General features: G+C 37.3%; 1 protein-coding gene across 1 annotated transcript in view; it reads right to left on the reverse strand.

Moving 5' to 3' along the window:
* The window catches only part of LOC135081338 (paired box protein Pax-6-like), a 60,089-nt gene that overhangs the window by 19,427 nt on the left and 20,878 nt on the right, over nucleotides 1-19,784 (reverse strand). Inside the window, exon 5 of the mRNA XM_063976056.1 lies at nucleotides 14,771-15,032. Coding sequence (XP_063832126.1) covers nucleotides 14,771-15,032 — 262 coding nt within the window. The remainder of the gene's footprint in view (nucleotides 1-14,770; nucleotides 15,033-19,784) is intronic.

The following is a 19,784-nucleotide window of genomic DNA, read 5'->3' on the forward strand; positions in this document are numbered from 1 at the left end:
TAAATTAGACTGCTAACGATTAATTTTATCTATGGACCACCATACTTATACGATTTTAAAAAAGTTACACTAACACTGACGTTACGTACCACATACGTCGGGTAGTCAAGTTCTCCTACTTAGGAACTTGCTACCCATTTATTTTCTGCCTTCGCATACGCATCTCTGGCCACTAGGAAACTACCAAAAAGGACACGCAAAAATTCCCGCACAAAATGAAGTTTTGAACGAAAAACCGTTTGACCGACGTACCACGTACGTACGTCAGTGGTTAAGGGTTAAAGTAAGATGGTGCAGTGCAACTCAGCCTTAGAGTTTTGATTTAATCTTAATTCGAATCGAAGTAAGAGTATCCGTGATTCCTTGGTACTTTATTTAATTTTGTGTTTGTTTTGTTTGTTACTATACCTAAGTATCAATGGCTCTAGTGAAAAAATAACGCATGAAACTAAATAAAACACGGGGTTGCCATACATTATCGTCTATAGGGAAAACAAACTAATTACACACATACTCAACTTAGTTTTAATAATTGTTTTAAATTATAGTCCAAACACTGCTACAAGGTACTTTACCGTGTAATTTACTTTTCCCCTGCGATTTATGTCATATACACAGGTACATGTATAATTAAATTGAAAAATTTTAACTAGAGATCCTGTCAAATACCTGTAGGTAAATACAGGTGCGCAACATCATCACTTCATCAGATTGAAATTCAAATTCTTTATTAGTATGTAGGTCCTTTTCAGGACACTTCTAAGTACCTCTACGAAATGAACTAAATCGAATGCGATATCGAATATCTTACTAATACTTATTATAAATGCGAAAGTAACTCTGTCTGTCTCGCTTTCACGCCTAAACCACTGAACCGATTTTGATGATATTTGGCATAGAGATAGTTTGAGTCCCGGGAAAGGATATAGGATAGTTTTTATCCCGGTTTTTTAAAACAGGGACGCGCGCGATAAAGTTTTTTTGTGACAGACAAAATTCCGCGCGGGCGAAGCCGCGGGCAAAAGCTAGTTAAAACATAATCGTTTACTGTAACCAGAAACCTTAATCAATTTGAATAAATTCCCTTTTTTAATAATTCCCCGAAGCTTAACCACATTAAAACCTTCACACAAGGTGTTCCATACACACATGCATATGTCATACAATAATTATATGTTGTTTACCGCGTGGGCGGGGCAGCGGGGTGTGAGTAATGTGCGCACCGCCCCACCCCACCCCCGCAAATGCTTTTTTTCGTCTACGCTTTGTTTCGTTGTGTTAATACCGATTGGGACTGCATTTGTGTTAACAAATGACAAGCGCGAGTTCTTTTTCATAAATGGCATCGATAGTTGTTCTTTTTAGGCCAGTATTTATGTATAACAGTGTTGAAACTGTATTTGATAAAGATTTTTTTCGTTCACGCTTTGTTGGCATTGCACTTGTGTTAACAAATGACAAGCGCAAGTTTTTTTTCATAAATGGCATCGATAGTTGTTCTTTTTAGGCCAGTATTCATGTATAACAATGTTGAAACTGTATTTGAGAAAGATTTTTCATCTACGCTTTGTTTCGTTGTGTTAATACCGATGGGGACTGCACAAATGACAAGCGCGAATTTTTTTTCATAAATGGCATCGATAGTTGTTCTTTTTAGGCCAGTATTTTCTTTATCCACAACGAGGAAGCTCTTGGTCTGTATCTCACCTGATGGTAACTGACGATCAGGCCGAAGGTGGAAGCGAGCTTCACCCGGAATCCTCAACCACAGAGGAACTGGCTATTTTACCTCTAACTGCCGGAACACAACAATGCTGTTAACATTGTTGTTACGGCGACAGACTTAGATAAGATGGTGGTAGCTAGCCAGACGGACTTAGAACAAGCCTTACCATCAACTAAACCAAACAGAAAAATCTGCCCCCACTGGGAATCAAACCCGTCCCGGGTTTGACTCTGCGTCTGAAGCAGGTGGTCTTACCACTAGACCACAGAGACGGTTAAAAATATGAACACTCATATTTATGTATAACAATGATGAAACTGTATTTGATAAAGATTTTTTTTGTCTACGCTTTGTTTCGTTGTGTTAATACCGATTGGGATTGCACTTGTGTTAACAAATGACAAGCGCGAGTTTTTTTTCATAAATGGCATCGATAGTTGTTCTTTTTAGGCCAGTATTCATGTATAACAATGTTGAAACTGTATTTGATAAAGATTTTTTTCGTCTAAACTTTGTTTCGTTGTGTTAATATCGATTGGGACTGCACTTGTGTAAACAAATGACAAGCGCGAGTTTTTTTCATAAATTCTTCACTTTTTAGGCCAGTATTTAGGTATAAATGTATGTTGAACTTCATTCAATAAAGTTTTTTTCATCTACGCTTCGAGTCGTAAATAGTAATTGGAACTGCTTAATTTGTGATGAGCGCGATTTTTTTCATAATGGTATGGAGACCACACACGTATTTGTTCTTTTTAGGCCAGTATTTAAATATATCGATGTTGAAATTGCATGATCATTACCTATGATTAGTATTCTTTTACTATTAAATTTGCTTTGTTTCGTTGTGTTATGATGAGTTCTATGTTATATTGCGCTTGTGACTAAAAGAAATTCACAGATTATTTAATTTAGTTTGACTCTATCTTAAGAAAGTCACCTGAACACGTATGCTTATTTAGACAATATTTAAGTAATAAACAACAAAAAACAGCAAAACACACTTATTTTCCTGGCCTTGAAAGAAAACCAAAATTTAAAACACATACAAAACTTCAAAAGGAACCCGTAATTTATAATCAAGCATCTAATTTTACCCGTGCCCCAACTCGCATAAAACTTTATACGATAATATTTCAGCTTCAGTTTATTGAAACAAACGCACAAAGCGTCCCAAATTAACAGATATAATCACATGTAAAGACCCTTTAGCGCGTTTTATAATCCTGTTACACGCGTTATTGACAACCCTTTGTGCGTTCGCGCGATTCTGCTGCGATACATTTCATGTATTTGACTAACTCCTGCCTGCGGCTCCGTCTGTGTTTGATAAATTATAGCCTATCTGATTTGCAAGCTATAGTTAATATTGTAATTAAAGTTTGATCAAAATACTTACGATAAAATAAAATTTTTGACAACATTCATCTTTGACTGCCTAAGGCAGTTCGATTTTTTCAAGTTATTTATAATTTTCAAATTAGTTTGAAATGCGACTCTTAACGCTAAAAAATAAATAACATTCATCTATCCTCACAAATCGGGTTTATAATTTTGTGATTAGGTATCTTAACAGATGTTTGACCAACTCGTAAGATTTTAGACATCAAGTTGAGGTCAGAATTTATTTTATGAAAGCCCACTATACAAACTGCAGTTTTAATTGCCAAGTTTCACGTAGGAATACAAGTTATATTTGTAGTTATGTAGTTAGTTTGAGAAATATGAAAAAAAAATACACGGATTCCATAGGAGGCAGAAAGGAATTGGCAATAAAAACATATTTTTGGGGTACGAAACCCTAAAAAGCAAGACATTAAGGCTGAGTTGCACCACCTAACTTTGACTATAACCATAGCGAAAACCAGTGACTTTTGTATGGAGTTTGACAGATTTTTGACGTTTGTTACAGTCAAAGTAAGATGGTGCAACCCAGCCTAAGTTTGTGAATTTGCCTACTACATTTAAAACTTATACTTAAAAGTGATATAATACTGATAGAATGAGATAAGAATTAATGAAATATTAGTATTTAAACCTTACAGTTTTGGCCAAAGTATGTGACAATTAAAGCAGTCCTATGTAGCCCCGAGCAGTCGATGCTTTATATAAGAAAACCATCAGCTTCATTTAAAATACTTACACAAAACATTCGTTCAATAAATAAAAACTATCATAATTTTGAAACACTCACTGCGCGTATCCCATTTGAATGTGATGTCTTTGTTTTGACAGAGTGCTGGTTACCATGCCTTAGTAATACATTTATTCCAACTCCACTTAATTTCACACTACATAAAACCTCAACCCACCTGAACCAAAGTGATGGAGTTGTTGTCTTCGTTAAATCAAATCTATGTACAAGTCAGGAAGAGCCCGATTTTCAGTCCTCCGCCTCTGGCTTGATCGTAAAAATCAACTCGGACCTAGCCATCTTATGTGTTTATCGCTCTCCTTCAAACAAAAATATTGACACCTTTATCTCATCTCTCTATACAATACTACTTGGTTTAGCTAAATACAAATCAGTTATACTTGCAGGAGACATAAACATAGACATAAAACCGACATCGACAGACTCCCGCCAGCACGACTATCTAAACTGCCTGGCTTTTCACGGTCTCCTACCGGCTCACACTCTTCCAACCAGAGAGAACAATTGTCTGGACCATATCTTTATCCGCACGAACCTCCCATCTACTACACTTATTTTAGACTCCACGATCACCGACCACTTTTCCTCATTGCTCTCCATTAAAAATAAACCCCACAGGATGAATATTGACAAAACTATTATCAAAATTAATTATGCTACTCTAGATGAAACTTTCAAAAACATTGACTTCTCGGCTATTCTTAAATCTGATGACCCTGAAATGTCTACCAATGAGTTTATAAATATAATCTCAAGTGCCATAACAATTAATAGCTCCAAAATAAAAATTTCTTCACGGAGAACGATAATCAAGCCGTGGATCACTCCAGGCTTACTCCGGTGCATGAGGAATAGAGACAAACTTCATAAAAAACATATAAAATCACCTGAAAACGATGTTATTAGGTTAACCTATACCAGATATCGTAATTTCTGTTCTAAAATTATCAAAAAAGTTAAAAGGCAATATGACACCCAAGAACTAAAAAAGGCTCGTAATAATCCAAAACTATTGTGGAATAATATTAAAAGAATTACATATACTAGTAAACAACCAGAAACTTCTAATAAATTACTTACCTTAGATCAAAATCCCATACAGTCCTGCAATATGGTGAATAGCTACTTTGTAAATATAGGAGAAGAACTTGCTCATAAGTTTAGTAGTGTCTCCCGGGTATCACACACGCTCCACTCGAATCAGCAATCCTCCTCCTTCGCACTTTCAGATACTGATGCTGAAGAGGTCTATAATACCATCTGGTCACTTAGATCGAATGCTGCTATGGGTGGGGATGGTATTTCTCCGGTCATACTTAAACGATATTCCACTATCCTGTCGCCCATACTCTCCCACATATTTAACCTATGTTTTCTTAAAGGCATCTTTCCAACCGCATTAAAAAAGGCAATAGTACAACCCATTTTCAAGAGCGGTGACGGGAATCTAGTTACCAACTACCGTCCCATTGCAATCTTACCAGCTGTTTCCAAGGTGCTAGAGCGTATTGTAAACAAGAGGCTTGTCGATTACCTGGAACACTATAACCTTTTGTCGCCACAACAGTTTGGCTTTAGGAAAAATAGATCAACGACTGACGCAGCTCATGAACTACTGGATACTATAGTTAAGTCACTTAACTCAAATAAAAAAGTACTAACCATATTCCTAGATCTCACCAAAGCGTTTGACACCGTCCCCACCGAATCTCTTCTAGTAAAGCTCGAAAAAATGGGTGTCAGAGGTAATCAACTGGACTTTTTTCATAGCTACTTGTCAGATAGAACTCAGGCAGTTAAAATGAACAACTTTGTTAGTAATGAACTGCCTATTAACTATGGCGTTCCCCAGGGCAGTATTCTTGGCCCGACTCTCTTCTTAATATTTATTAATGACCTTAGCAATCTTAGCATACTCAATAATCACATCATCTCCTTCGCTGACGATACCGCACTTACCTTTACAGCTGACTCCTGGTCGGACTTAGAACGGGTGGCCCAAGATGGAATCAACACAGCTTTTTCTTGGTTGACTAGTCACAAGCTCACTTTGAACACGTCTAAAACTAAAGTCGTTACCTTTTCTATTAGCTCAGCTACACAGCCGCCAACTGGACTTTGCCTAAAGGCTCATTCTTGCTCTAACTGGTCACTATCCTCTTGCGACTGTCCACAACTGTCCACAGTAGACACAATTAAATACCTGGGTATAAACATAGATAAGCACCTTAACTTTAAGAACCACATTCAACTCCTTACAGGTAGATTGCGTAAACTTATCTTTGTCTTTAAAACCCTTAGGCATGTAGCGAACCCCACAATCCTACAGAACGTTTACTATGCACTGTGTCGCTCGATACTTACGTACTGTATTTCCTGTTGGGGAGGTGTCCCGAAGTCTACTCTGAGGCCGCTTGAAGTGGCTCAATGGGCGATTCTTAAAGTAGCCACTTTTCGCCATATGCTCTTTCCGACACAAGAACTTTACCAGATATGTAAAGTTTTGACTGTGCGCCAATTATTCATACTTGATGTCATTCGTCTTCAACACAAAGTAACTCCCCATGTACAGATAGATAAACGCCGTAAGGACAAAATTTATACTGTTCCTTCAACTGCCTACTCTTTCACCAAGAGATTCTTTTTCTATCTGGGACCCTCTTTATATAATAAAATTAACGCCGAACTTCCGTTATACCAACTGACATTTTTTGAATTGAAAAAAAGCTTACTGTCTACTCACGGACATTGCCCGCGGGCGGCGTGACCGGAGGGAGCGGCGAGCGTTCGGCGAACGAACGAGCAATGTTCGGTTCGCGAGCGAACATCGAAGAAGACGATCCTGACGCACTCTCTTCAACGACTTTGCACAAAACGGTCTCGATACCATTGTAAATTTGTACCGAATAGATAATTAATTTCATACAGTCCACTCTTTCATTTAATTAACTTCCACTACACTCACTATCGAAGTAACACTTACGATGCTTCCTTTTAACTAAAAGTTATGATCAAACTGAAAAGTACTTTCACACGCTCACTTAACGATGCTCATACATATACACACACATACACACACACACACACACACACACACACACACACACACACACACTACAATAACAAATCCTAGTGTTCCTTTTCTGATTAGATAAATTAGGTTAATTAATAGTTAATACGTTGCCATACATCACTACCATGTCTGAGTCATAGTAATATACTATCGGTTCTTAAACTAATTCTAAATTGTGCCAATATCTGGGGTGGTGGGAGCCTGATGACCTGTACTACAGGTATGCAAATACCTATCACAGGCATCAGTCTCACACAAACAACTGTGTTTTATGAATTTGTAATGTGCTTAATAACTTGTGTCATTGTAATGTTTATTATTATGCTCACGTTACTCTACAACGCTAATGAGGATACATTTAGCGCCTTTAGAGAAGACAAGCGAACTCAAAGGGCTGTCATTTCATAATCCTGTTACATGCGCTATTTGCCCCTCGCACCCTTCCCTACGCAAATCGGTAGTTGTCGATTTCCAAACCCTTAATTAAGATTGTATAGACGACAGCACGGGAAACTAAACAATATTATCTTATGTAGTAATTGTGGATATTTTGCAACCAAAATGTATGTATAGTGTACTGTCGCCTGTACTACAATTGGTACAAATAAAAGCCAGACTTCGAAAAAGAGCTGGCAGTTGAAAAAGCTCAATAGGATCGATTCTACTTTTAGCAACAGATATTTCTTTAGACATTTTAACAAGACTATGTCCAAAACTAAGCCAAGCTTTAGGCATTAAACAATCGAACCCTCGTAGTAAACCAGTTTACAACATTGCAGTAATGTAAAAGATGCAAATTAATAATATTGATCAATAAAGTTTCTGGACTTTACTGAATACCTCATGCTTCAGTAAACACAACCATTTTATAAATGTGTTCTGATGAATAGAATTTTTATGTGTGCAATTCGTAGAAAAGAAATTAAGCACTTGAGCACACTTCAATGTTGTTTTACATAGCTACCTATTTCAGTAACTTTCACATCACTGATTATGAAATCATCCATCAACCATCTTACCTAAGTCTGTCGCCATAACAACAATGTTAACAGCATTGTTGTGTTCCGGCAGTTAGAGGTATGATAGCCAGTTCCTCCGTGGTTGAGGATTCCGGGTGAAGCTCGCTTCCACCTTCGGCCTGATCGTCACTTACCATCAGGTGAGATACAGGCCAAGAGCTTCCTCGTTGTGGATAAAAAAAAATCACCGTCTTCGCTTGGCAAACGATTACAAGATTCCGATTTAAATTCAAATTTTATAAGTTGTAAGTATGTAGGCCATTTTCAGGACACGTCCCAATGTAGCTTGCTAACTAGCCCTATCACCACTTCGGGACAACACATCGGCTGGAGTTGAGAAGAAGTGGCGAAAGGAACTCAGAAACTCATTGACCATTTTATTTTTTCTTAAAAGAAATGAGTTTTCAATAGTGAATCTCATCCAATACGCGTACATGTGTTTAGCGAGCGAGCAATAAGGAAGGGTTGTAATGAAGGCGCTCTAATTGCCATTTTGGCCGCGTGTGTGCTTCCGCCGGCCCGACCCGCGGCGAAACCCGGGACGAGGCCGGCTTTACATGCGACGACTTTTACAAACAATAATGAACCATGTCTTTGTTTCATTCTTTCGTTCATCATCATCATTTCAGCCATAGGACGTCCACTGCTGAACATAGGCCTCCTCCCTAATGATTTCCACAAAGGCCGGTTTGTGGTGGCCTGCATCCAGCGCCATCCTGCTACCTTTACTTCTTTTTTCTTTCGTTCGCTTCAGCCAAATGACGTCCACAAAGGTTCCCCAAGGGTATTCATAATTTCCACAACGACCGGTCTTTTAAAGTGTTCAGTCTTTTCAAGACCTCCAGATTTCTTGCTTTGCACCAAAAAAAGAAGAAAGATGAAGAAAAATCTCACTAATCTTTACTGAAGCCTAAACGAAACCTTGGGTGGATCTAATAAATTAAATCATTATTTTGATCGTTTGAAACATTACTTATGTACGTGACTCTTTTTAAATGTGTAAATCGCACTCACGACTTATTAAAGTTTAAAATCACTTTTCTTCATCTACCCCCGGATGACTAAGAGAAATCTAAAGTTCTAGAAGCGTTTATAAGATTTATAGAATACACAATTGAACCGTGTAAAAGCCCCTAGTGCTAGTGGTTGCTAATCACTTGTTTGTACAATTTCGGCTGATGGGGATTTGTACGTTTAATTTTGGCCGATCTGTGGGCGGACCGGGTTGTACGGAGCCAGTATGGGGAGGTGTCGGGATTGAAACGTAAATGCTTTGCTCTAAATATGGGTGGTACTAGTTAAGATTTTTGGAAATAAATAATTTTTCGAGTTGAAGTTTGTACTATGTTGTACTCGTAGACTTTTGTACTCAATTTAGAACGAATGTTACCAACTCGTAATTTGTATTACACAATCATATTGTATTATAAAGGATTAGTTTTCGTTACAATACTTACAATTTTGTAATTTAACAATGACTGAATGAAATTCCCATTCGCTGTCCGTATATTTTAATACCTACTGAAAATAGGCTTATTCCACTATTCCCCGTTAACGCCAATTTACGTTCAAAATAAAATCCTAATAATAATATAACGGAGATTAATGAACTTTTTAGTTCATTATTCCCCATTTAAAAGCTCCAATTGGCGTTAACGGGGATAAGTGAACAAAAAGTTCACTAATCCCCGTTGACGGGGATTGTCAACGGGGAATAGTGGAATAAGCCTGAAAATAATATCTGAAAGTTATTAATTAATAAAGGGTTGGTACCTAATCACTAATAGCATTATAAACATATTTTGTTCCGACATCCTGTAGCTAAAATTATCGTTATAAAATTAGTCCCATCAGGGACAGAGGATCAAAATTAAACTTTATAAATAGCTCACTAAAAGTAGTTAGTTATTAATACAGGGTGAAATGTAATGAGATTACTACTATATTGTGATAAAACTATTTCTTTTTAAGGTAAGGGTCTTGAAGGGATTGTGTAAAGTAGGTACCTAATTATCTATTGTGTCCAGCAAAGCGTAAGTATTTTGATCTGATAAGTATTGCACTGCACTTCCATTTTCATATTATTTGCAACCTAGATTGAAAATGATTCCCTTGATCCGTCTCCAATCCAAAATCTATCAAAATTAGTTAAGTGTAAGTATATGCAACCGTAAACTGACAAACATACACAGGCATAAATAACATTAGTACATGTTTGCCAAACATCAAAACTGTCTCATTTCCCCATGAATTCCCGCTTAAATTATACATCCTAATTACAATACACAGACAGTCCCTTGAAGCCCAATTTCAAAGGTTGCTGTACATATGTACGTCGATGTGACGATCGCTCGCTCGGGGCTATATCCCGAACACCCTGTATGTTTATGTGCGGCGGCTGGCTCAAAGCGGCCCTTTGATCTGTGTAGGTATAGACTAGCACAGCCCTTCTATTTCGGTGGGCGTCTTGGGGAGCCAGTTAAAACAGGGTGTATTCCAGAATTGTGGTTAGATTAGTTCAGGTCTGAGGTTAAATTAATTACAATTATTTTATTTCTATTAGGGGTACTTTTTATTAAAGCATTTTAAATCTTTCGCCACTTTTCTCAGTAGGATCTGATGTCCCGAAGTTATGTAGAGCAAGCAATTATTTCAGAGTAACGATTATAAGATGTGTATAAGGGCTGATTTTTAACTGAGGAATAAACTTGTCGTTTTGACATATTTTCCATACTGAAACTGTCAATGTGCCAAATGATTATGAATATGAACTTATTCTTCAGACAAGAGTTATCCGACGATTGAAAAATCAGCCCTAAGCCAAGAAAAAGGCCCATGTAAATTAAAATAAATAAATAAATAAATAAATATCCTTGGACATTTTACACTGCGCTTCTAGTCCCAAACTAAGCAAAGCTTGTACTATGGGTACTAGACAACGGATATAAACATACTTAAATACTTTTATTTTTGTAAATACATACTTATTATACATAGAAAACACCCAGTCCAATACAAGCAAATATGTTCATTCACACAAATGTTTGTACTGTGCGGGAATCGAACCCGCTACCTCCGGAATAGTAGTCCGTTTCGAACCACTACACCAAACGGCCGACGAATTGAAATGAAATTTCATAAAACGTGTTGTATTAACATTATTATTACATGTCATTATGCATTCTATTAAATGAATGGTATCTTAGATAAAACAGATTCTAAAAAAATGTTTGATCTTTTGATAGCTATGCAATCGATTTTAGTGTAGTACCTATCTATCATTTGTACATACTTTTGAAATAGATCAAATCATATAGCAGAAGTAAAACTTTTATTGGTAAAATAATTGAGTTTATTACGTCATGAAAACATAATATTTCACGCGTCAAGAGAGCTCTAGTTCGGATAACTTTATTTATAATTTGAAAGTGTTTTTGAATTTAATTTGTTATTAAGCTATATTTGGGATAGTGCCCTAGAAAGGACCTATTCCAGCATGATTTTGAATTAAAGTTTTCATGTCGGATTTTTCATGAGCTTTTGAGGAAAGCTTTGTACGTCTTTGATTTTAAATAAGTATGCATAATGACATACTATAACCATAATTGACATGCGCGCGTAATCTATTAGGTATTAGGCTACCGTAAATCAGTATTTTTCTCGTATGACACTGATAAATAGCACTTAGAAGGGACATTAAGAACTCTTCCTGCTGGTATCTATCACGGCAACCCCAAACAAACAAAAGGTAGAGACATTCCGCCCCAAACGACATCACTACACTTCATTACGCGGCGCTCGATAACTCACGGCGAATAAATATTCAACGCGCCATACATCTCACTAATTTACTACTACCAAACCCCATAATAACCATTTATCCGGAACCCGGCGTATAAAATATACTGCGACATTTTTCTTTGCCTTATCTTCGGAGACCAGACGGGGCAGACGGTTACCTCTCCCTCTCACACTTCTAACTTTCCCGATCGCGCTGTTTCTTTTACCCTGTATTTATCATGGGTTGGGTCCTTTTATTTAGTTTAGTAGAGGCTTAATGGATTTATCCAGTTGTCGTTCTTTGACCTTGCCTGTTTGTCTTAGCGTGAAGGAGCCTTAAGGCTGACCTCCAAGCGTTTGCGCCTCAATGGAGAATTTTTAAGCGTTCTCAGTATATTTTCGCGATCTCACAGAGTTCATTGTGTTTTCAGTTCGATTTCTTGAAGCGTTACAATTGGATTTCAGTCCTACTTTTATTTGTAAAGAATTTTATAAATGCGAAATATAAAACCTGTGTGAGTTACGTACTTTACGAATGTAGAGCTCAAGAATTGTTGACTGATTTTATTTTAGTATAACCTAGTCTATCCATCATCAGACTAAAGTATTTCTTTTTGCAATGTCAACAAAAAAAAATAAAAATAAAGTGTCGTCCTAAAAAGGGACTTTCCCTTACATGTCTCATAATCTTTTTACCAGACCAGCGCAGCGCTTCGACATTTTGGCAATATTCTTCCAACAAGTTAGCAACAGAAACAGATTATCTGTTTATCCGCTTTTCAGATCCGTTGACAGACACTTACTAAGTATTAAATTACTAAGATGCAAATGTTGACTAAGTAATTACTCAGATTCTAGGTATTCTAGGTGAAAATGTATCAAAATCACAAAGCGGTATGGTTCGAACGGCCTCTTTACAGTGCTGTCAAAACAGTAGCGTGCCTCCGGGCTCACTTTGTTACTGGCCAATTATTTCGGCTTTGTGCGGCTGTACGCTGATTTACCTTTGCTCTGAATTAAAAATAATAATGGAATATGAAGAGAAACAAAACTTCGAACATTGAATCATTAATTTCAAAAATCGAACAGCTTTGAAATTTTAAATGCTCCTTTAGTTTTTTTCCTACGGTATGTAGTGGTAAAGGTGGCCAGTGTTAAAATAATGGAAAATAATAAGTTTTCAACAAAGAGGTTTTTTTGGAGTGTAATAGCAGAATAATTAACAAGCTAAAAATAGTACATACGCTATGATTACAACTTAAATAATTAACTTTTTTCACAAACTTATTTTAGGATAGCTTAGCGTATTCCCAAAATCTTTAAAAGCATACATTGGCAGTTACTTTTCGACTCGACGGAATATCGAGTGATCTACTAAAGTTAGACACAGCGGACCGCGTAAGTATCGCGTTACGTACTCGCACTTTCACGCTCCGTGTCGCGGCTGATGATACCGTGACAAGTGACGTGGTCACCGCAAGATTGGTGGCTCATTTGATTTTGGATCGTAAGTTAACGAGATAATGTTCAAAGTTCACTTTGTGGTAGGTTGATATGCTAAGTCTGTAGTCTGTAGGTAGATGCCAACCACTTTGGGTTTACGGGCATATTTTCGAAATAGTTTTTCGTAACGTAAATTGCATTTACTACGAATACTTTTGGTAAAGTAGTTACGTGCAATATTAAATTACTGAATGTTCCGAAAATGTATTGAATATCAGTCCAATTAATGCAGGTTAATTTTGTAATTCATTAATCTACCTATGCATCGAGTGGTGTTGTCAATGTTTTATTTTTTAAACAAACTATAGTCGGCAGTACAGCATATCATACTTCACAATGTTGTTGTTAAATCAGACCTATTTACAACTTTTAAGACGCTACAGTCAACTTTATGCACCGTCGTCCGTACTACAGTTTAATAAAATTCTCGTTTGCATAACTTTGCCTATCCGTATACAAATAGCTTCGCAACGTTTACGCAAAAAGGGTCTTTGTAGATGTTTCTTTTACCTTTTGTTTATGAGCGCTTATCTTTTATAATCTGTGCGGGATCGAAATTAAAAATTCCATATCTCCAAGCGAGTCTGCAGCTATGTGGTACTTTCGGAAAAATGCTCAAAGCCACCTAATTGGAAACAGAGTACAGACCACTACAAAGGGGGATGTTTGAGATAAAAATGAAAATTAAATCTTCCAACCGGATGGGCACAGTAATGTTTTTGACGGTGGCGGTGGCCGCCCCGCAGGGAGGGGGGTTATCCCGCAAATCGACTATCAAAATGCCGAAAAAAGTGCTGCTCCCAGACTGTGTGACCGGCTGTTGCGGATTTTCAGCCTTTTTGGTCGATTTTTAGCTTTATTTGGCGGTCGCCGACCGGTTATCGATTATTTTGGTCGCACAATGTGCAGGCGGATATGCTTGCAAATTGTAACGGCTCCCAAAAAGGTCTGTACTTATCTATGTATTTGGAAAACGTTTGTAATTAAATAACTTTGTTAGACTCTACCAGAGTCACAACTTGGCCGCATACTAGCTGCTGACTCTAGATATTTATAATACATTCAGCAACACTGAAAACTGGCAATCGTCCAAACAAATAAGACCATACATGTAAACACCATTCACTCAAATTGTCTGATAGCACAGCGGAATAATGTAGGGATCGCGACCGCCTAAATTGAGTTTTTAGGGTTCCGTAGTCCTGACAAGGAACCCTTATAGTTTCGATATGTCTGTCTGTCTGTCCGAGGTTTTGTTTGTATTATTCAAAGTTGTTATATGGCGTGCAATAAGGTGTACATAAGTATCTCAATTGCGATAGTATTTTTTTTTAACTTTAATGCCAAATTTTAGGTCTTGGTCAATTAATTATGTCTTGTTAACTGAGCTATTATTTCAGTTTATATTTTGAAGTAAGTCTTGGATGCGCGATATTTATTAATTTGTTCTAATTATACCTGAAAACAGTATACAGAAATATCAATCACAATATGGCAACTATAATCCGACTTACTTTTCTTCATCCCCGCCATGTCCCCCCCATTGCACCCAATCGCTTGGGGCCCCGGGCTCAAGCTGTGCAGCTGGTACGGGGGGGTCCGCGTGTCTATTTGCGCGGGCCAGGGGGCCCGGGGCCAGGAGGGCGCAGCCCCCGGGGCCCCGAGGAGCCGCAGCCGCTCGTACACCGGCGTGGAGCAGTCGGAGGACGGCTGCTGGCTGTTGGTCTTCTCTTTCTGGGCTGCCAGGTTGCGGAGCACCCGGTTGATGGAGGAGACCTGGTTGAGAAGTAGGTGATATTTATCTTCTAAAAAGCGAAAGGTCACTGACTAATTGACTGACTGACTCACTCACTCATCACGAAATGTCAGAAACTACAAGTGCTAGGAGTCTCAAATTTTGCATGGGGGTTCCTTTTAGAACGTATGTGGTTACTAAGACGGCATTTTGCAAAATTCAATTCCTAAGAGGGTAAAACGGGATCCACGCGTATGAAGTCACGGGCGGCGGCTAGTAAAATAATAAGAGCTATTATGAATACTTATTTAAGATTTTATTTTTAAAGAGGAAATTAAGTCCTTCTATAGGTATTTCATTGAAGGTGGTAATTGAATAACTTAGATAACAACAGTAGTGTTTTTAAGCTGAAAATAATTTGAAAATGAAAAAAAAATGAAAATGAAATTTGCCGGTCTCTGTTTGATCAATTTTCTCAATAAAATACAAATTTACTACGTATTTACCTAGATGCCTATAAAACATGGGTAGTGACAATGCTTATGGCATTAAGTTCGCCTGATGTTCAAATTTTGGCATTAAAGCATAAATAAAAGTAAATGCTTTGAAGTAGTTATCTTAAAATAGTAGGTACGTTTTCAGAAACTTCAGAGTACCTACAATATCATTTTAACCCATTGTTAGTAAAAAGTAATGAAAGGTAGAGACTTTTATACAGAACAAGTGTTTGCTCACGACAAAACATAACGCAGAACATGGATACTCAATTAAACCTCAAGTTTATTTACTCGTTTAAGTACAAGCAACACGTGTATAAGTAATTAACATCAATTACGTAATTGTGAGGGCCTGTAATCTGTATATCTTGTGTGGTGCACACTAGGGCATGTAATATCGGAAGGTTTTCAATTCCGATATTAGATCTCAATATCGGAATTCCGATATTAATATCGGAATTGAGTTCATGTGCTATAATGTTAATATTTGGTTATATTCGTAAGAATTCTGGATTGTTTACAATAAAATAATGATTTTAATCAAAATCTTTAATTTGGTACAAAACAGCACTTCATAAAATTGAAGTATTTTAAAACCATTTTTACGTTATGGGTATCCATTGCATTTGGTTTTTTATGTGACAAGAGGCAAACGAGCAGACGGATCACCTGATAATGAATGGTTACTGATAATGAGCCTAACTATATAGACTAGCAAATAATTAAAGTGTTTTTGTAAAATCACAGGCATCAAACAAACTTTTTTACTCCTTCATTATATTACCCTGTTTTGTGTTGGCGGAACGAATTTTAGAGTCATTCAAATCACGTGTTACAAAAATTGTAGAGAGTGGTAAAAAACTTGAATATGCTTGTAATTTGTTCCTTTTTGATTATCGATGTACAACTCACAAAACCATCATCATGTCAGCCATAGGACGTCCACTGCTGAACACAGGCTCCGATGCTGATTTTCACAATGGCCGGTTGGTGGCGGCCTGCATTCAGCGCCTTCCTGCTACCCTTATGAGGTCGTCGGTCCACCTTGTGGTTATGAGTCCTACGCTGTGCTTTCCGGTACGTGGCCTCCACTTCAGAACCTTGCTGCCTCATCGTCCGTCTGTTTTGCGTACTAAGGCAGAACCCTTGGAAGACCTTATCACAATGCTCGAAGACCTTAATCGAGTTTCCCAACAGGTAGGCCTTCGGATGAATATTGAAAAAACGAAGCTTATGTCGAATGTCCATGTTGCTCCTTACCCAGTTTCGGTTAGGAGCTCGATTCTCGAGATTGTTGACAAGTAAGTATGTCTGCTGATGCAATTTCGACAAAGAGGTAAATCGTCGAATACGAAGACGAAAGTCTTCAATTAGTGTGTGTTACCAGTGATGATATACGGCTCGAAAACGTGGCCTTTGAATATAGGGCACAACGTGCTATGGAGAGGGATAAGCTTGGTGTTTCTTTACGAGATCTAATCAGAAATGAGGAGCTCCGTAAACTAACTAAGGTCGCTGACATAGCCCGACGGATTAGCAAGCTGAAGTGGCAATGGGCAGGGCACATAGTACGCAGAACTGACGGTCCATGTCCAGTAAAATTAATGTTTGAAAGGGAGTTGAGATTTCGTTCTTTGTTGACCAAGTACCTATGGCAAATGCTAAAATTGATTTAGGTCAAGTTAAATTAACCATAAATAGTAAAGATATTAAAATATTTGCAGTGGAACAAAAAGTGATGGTGAGAGACATGAGAAAATCATTGGTCTTTACCAATCATGTACTTAGGGCTTTGTAGCAGGTTGTGGCGAGTTTAAACGCTTTGTTTAAAATCACAAATAAAACTTTTTTCTGATTCCGATATTACGATATTGGGTCGCTCAATATCGGAATTGAAATATCGGATCTCGCAGTCCGAGATTCCGATATTACGAGATTCCGAGATTCCGATATTCATGCCCTAGTGCACACCCATCCGATCGCGGCTCGTTGCTCGTGCGCTTGGAATTTTATGTTGTGTTGTATTTTCTTTTAAAGGCAAGTTTTTCCTATAGGTGGTTCAAACTGATTTTTGGCTAGTTTAAAAAAAATAGCGTTGAAAGTAGAAATATTTCTAATAGGTATAGCAGAAACAAATGCAATTCAAAATGGTATTACACTGGTTAACTAGACTGTATACCTAATCCCAAAATTAAGTCAAAGTTATGATGAAATAGAAATATAAGTCGATGTTGATGAATTATTCTCATAGATTTTTAACTATTTTAACTGTGATGATTTAGAGCGTCAATGAGTTCGATACCTTTAATAATAATCATCATGCCCTTCGACTGATCTAAAAACCACCCGATAGCGCCCACCCATCGACAAAAGAATGAAAACCGAAAATGTCCGCCGTACCAACTGTCATATGCCATGTGACAGCGCGCCAAAACGGACGTAGCGTAAGTTAGACGTAGGGCAGGAAGGCCGTACGTAAGACGATAGATGGTAACCCGATACCGCGCCGCGTGGTGGTCCGGACTCCTTGGTGACTGGCAGCTGACGGCATGCCCGATGGACCGAGAAAGCGCGCGACGAGAACGCACCTTTTTTAAAAACAAAACCTTTTTGTCTATTCCGATTTCAAAAATTCAAATCGAGAACTAGGTTTAGGGTCCACGGTCAATCAGGCACGAAATTATTCGTTATATTCTCAGAAATGCCAAACAAGTAGGTATCAACACTTGTTAACATAAAAATGTTTAAAAACTTTAATTATTATGATGGCAAAAGAACTTATTTGTATTATTTTCAGTTAAAGGGTTGTTATCTAAAATTGGAATATTTTATCAAAGTTTATAACAAATCGCAGTTAAAAATGAAAAGTCATGCGAAAAATTTGTTCGATTAGAAAATTTTAACAAGAAATACAATTAAAAGTCAAACGAAAAGATCTCGAAGGAGTGAAATATTATGGGAATAAAAAATATTAAAGGGTTGTTGTAAATTCAGTTTTCATACAAATGAAACGGAAATTTTTAACAAGCGTCCTTCTATAGGCGAGGAATCAATGAGTCGCGCCAATTAAATGTTTGTTTACGAATTTGTTTAAAGGGTATTATTTGCTTGTGAATTGATTAGCATGGGTAATTAGACCATTTTTGATTCCTTTGTGATAAATTAATAAAGATTTATAAGAGTGAAATGTTAAACGTAAATAAATACCATCGTAATCACTGCAGGTATGAAAACAAACGGTAGGTAACTCTGGTTAAAAGTAGCGAGAAACTTGCTGATTTGAGTGAACTTAGACAAGTAGGTCTCATCAGTAATTTTTTTCAATAGGAATTACACTTTCAGAAGTTTTATCATATTTTTTTATTTAAATCTTTATTATTCAATTGGAAGCTTTTCAAGGCACTTGAGTAAGTATATGGCTATTTTCATCGAATCATAACACAAATATATGTAAAGGCAATACACAACGTTGCTCAAATCCTACGCTGCCTGGCCATGTGTGAAACGGCCTGCGCTGGTCGTTCGTAAAAACACTACGTACGCGTACGCGCCTGTAAACAGTCCTTAATGCGGATCACACGCGCCAATTGACTTGTTTCCACGGCTGTGTACCGCTTAATGTGCGTTTAAAAAAAAAGAATATTTTTGTCTATGGATTTCAATAATTTCATTTTGGTTTTTAGATTTTGCAAATGATAAATAAAAAATAAAAATAGAAAATTTATGTTCATATTCAGATGGTGGATTTATATTTTCACAAGCTTCAAAAATAGACACTTTTGTATTTTTTGTTGCTTTTTATTTACAAGGTTTATTAATTATTCAGAAGTTTTTTAATGTTGCTCAAAAATAGCTGTTATCTTCTTTTATTTTAACTGAACAACTTTACCTATAAATAACAGTCCTATACATTTTTGGTGGAAAATCCCAACTATTACAACTACATAAGAAGCTACTATGTTTAGCTTAATGTGCCGTCATCCATGCTTAACTGTTCAACTTGACTGTATTCGTAGTAAAAGGATTAAGAGCAATAAAAAGCATCAATGATTATAAGAAAAAATCCGGTCCCAATCTCCAACTCGTTTTTGCCCGCACCAATGCGACCTGTCCCACTGTGCATTGAGCCTCATTCGAATTACACACGTCGATTGCCCCGTTTCCATGACTCCCTAGCCTCAATTACCTGAAACCCCACCGTAAAATCTGTTTGTATGTGTTTACGAACTCAATTTCTTTACTACTGCACATAGACAATGTCCACTGCACAATGGGTGCGGTCTGAGCGATTCCAGT

Source organism: Ostrinia nubilalis, chromosome 19, assembly GCF_963855985.1.
Source record: "Ostrinia nubilalis chromosome 19, ilOstNubi1.1, whole genome shotgun sequence".
NCBI classification, from domain to species: Eukaryota; Metazoa; Arthropoda; class Insecta; order Lepidoptera; family Crambidae; genus Ostrinia; species Ostrinia nubilalis.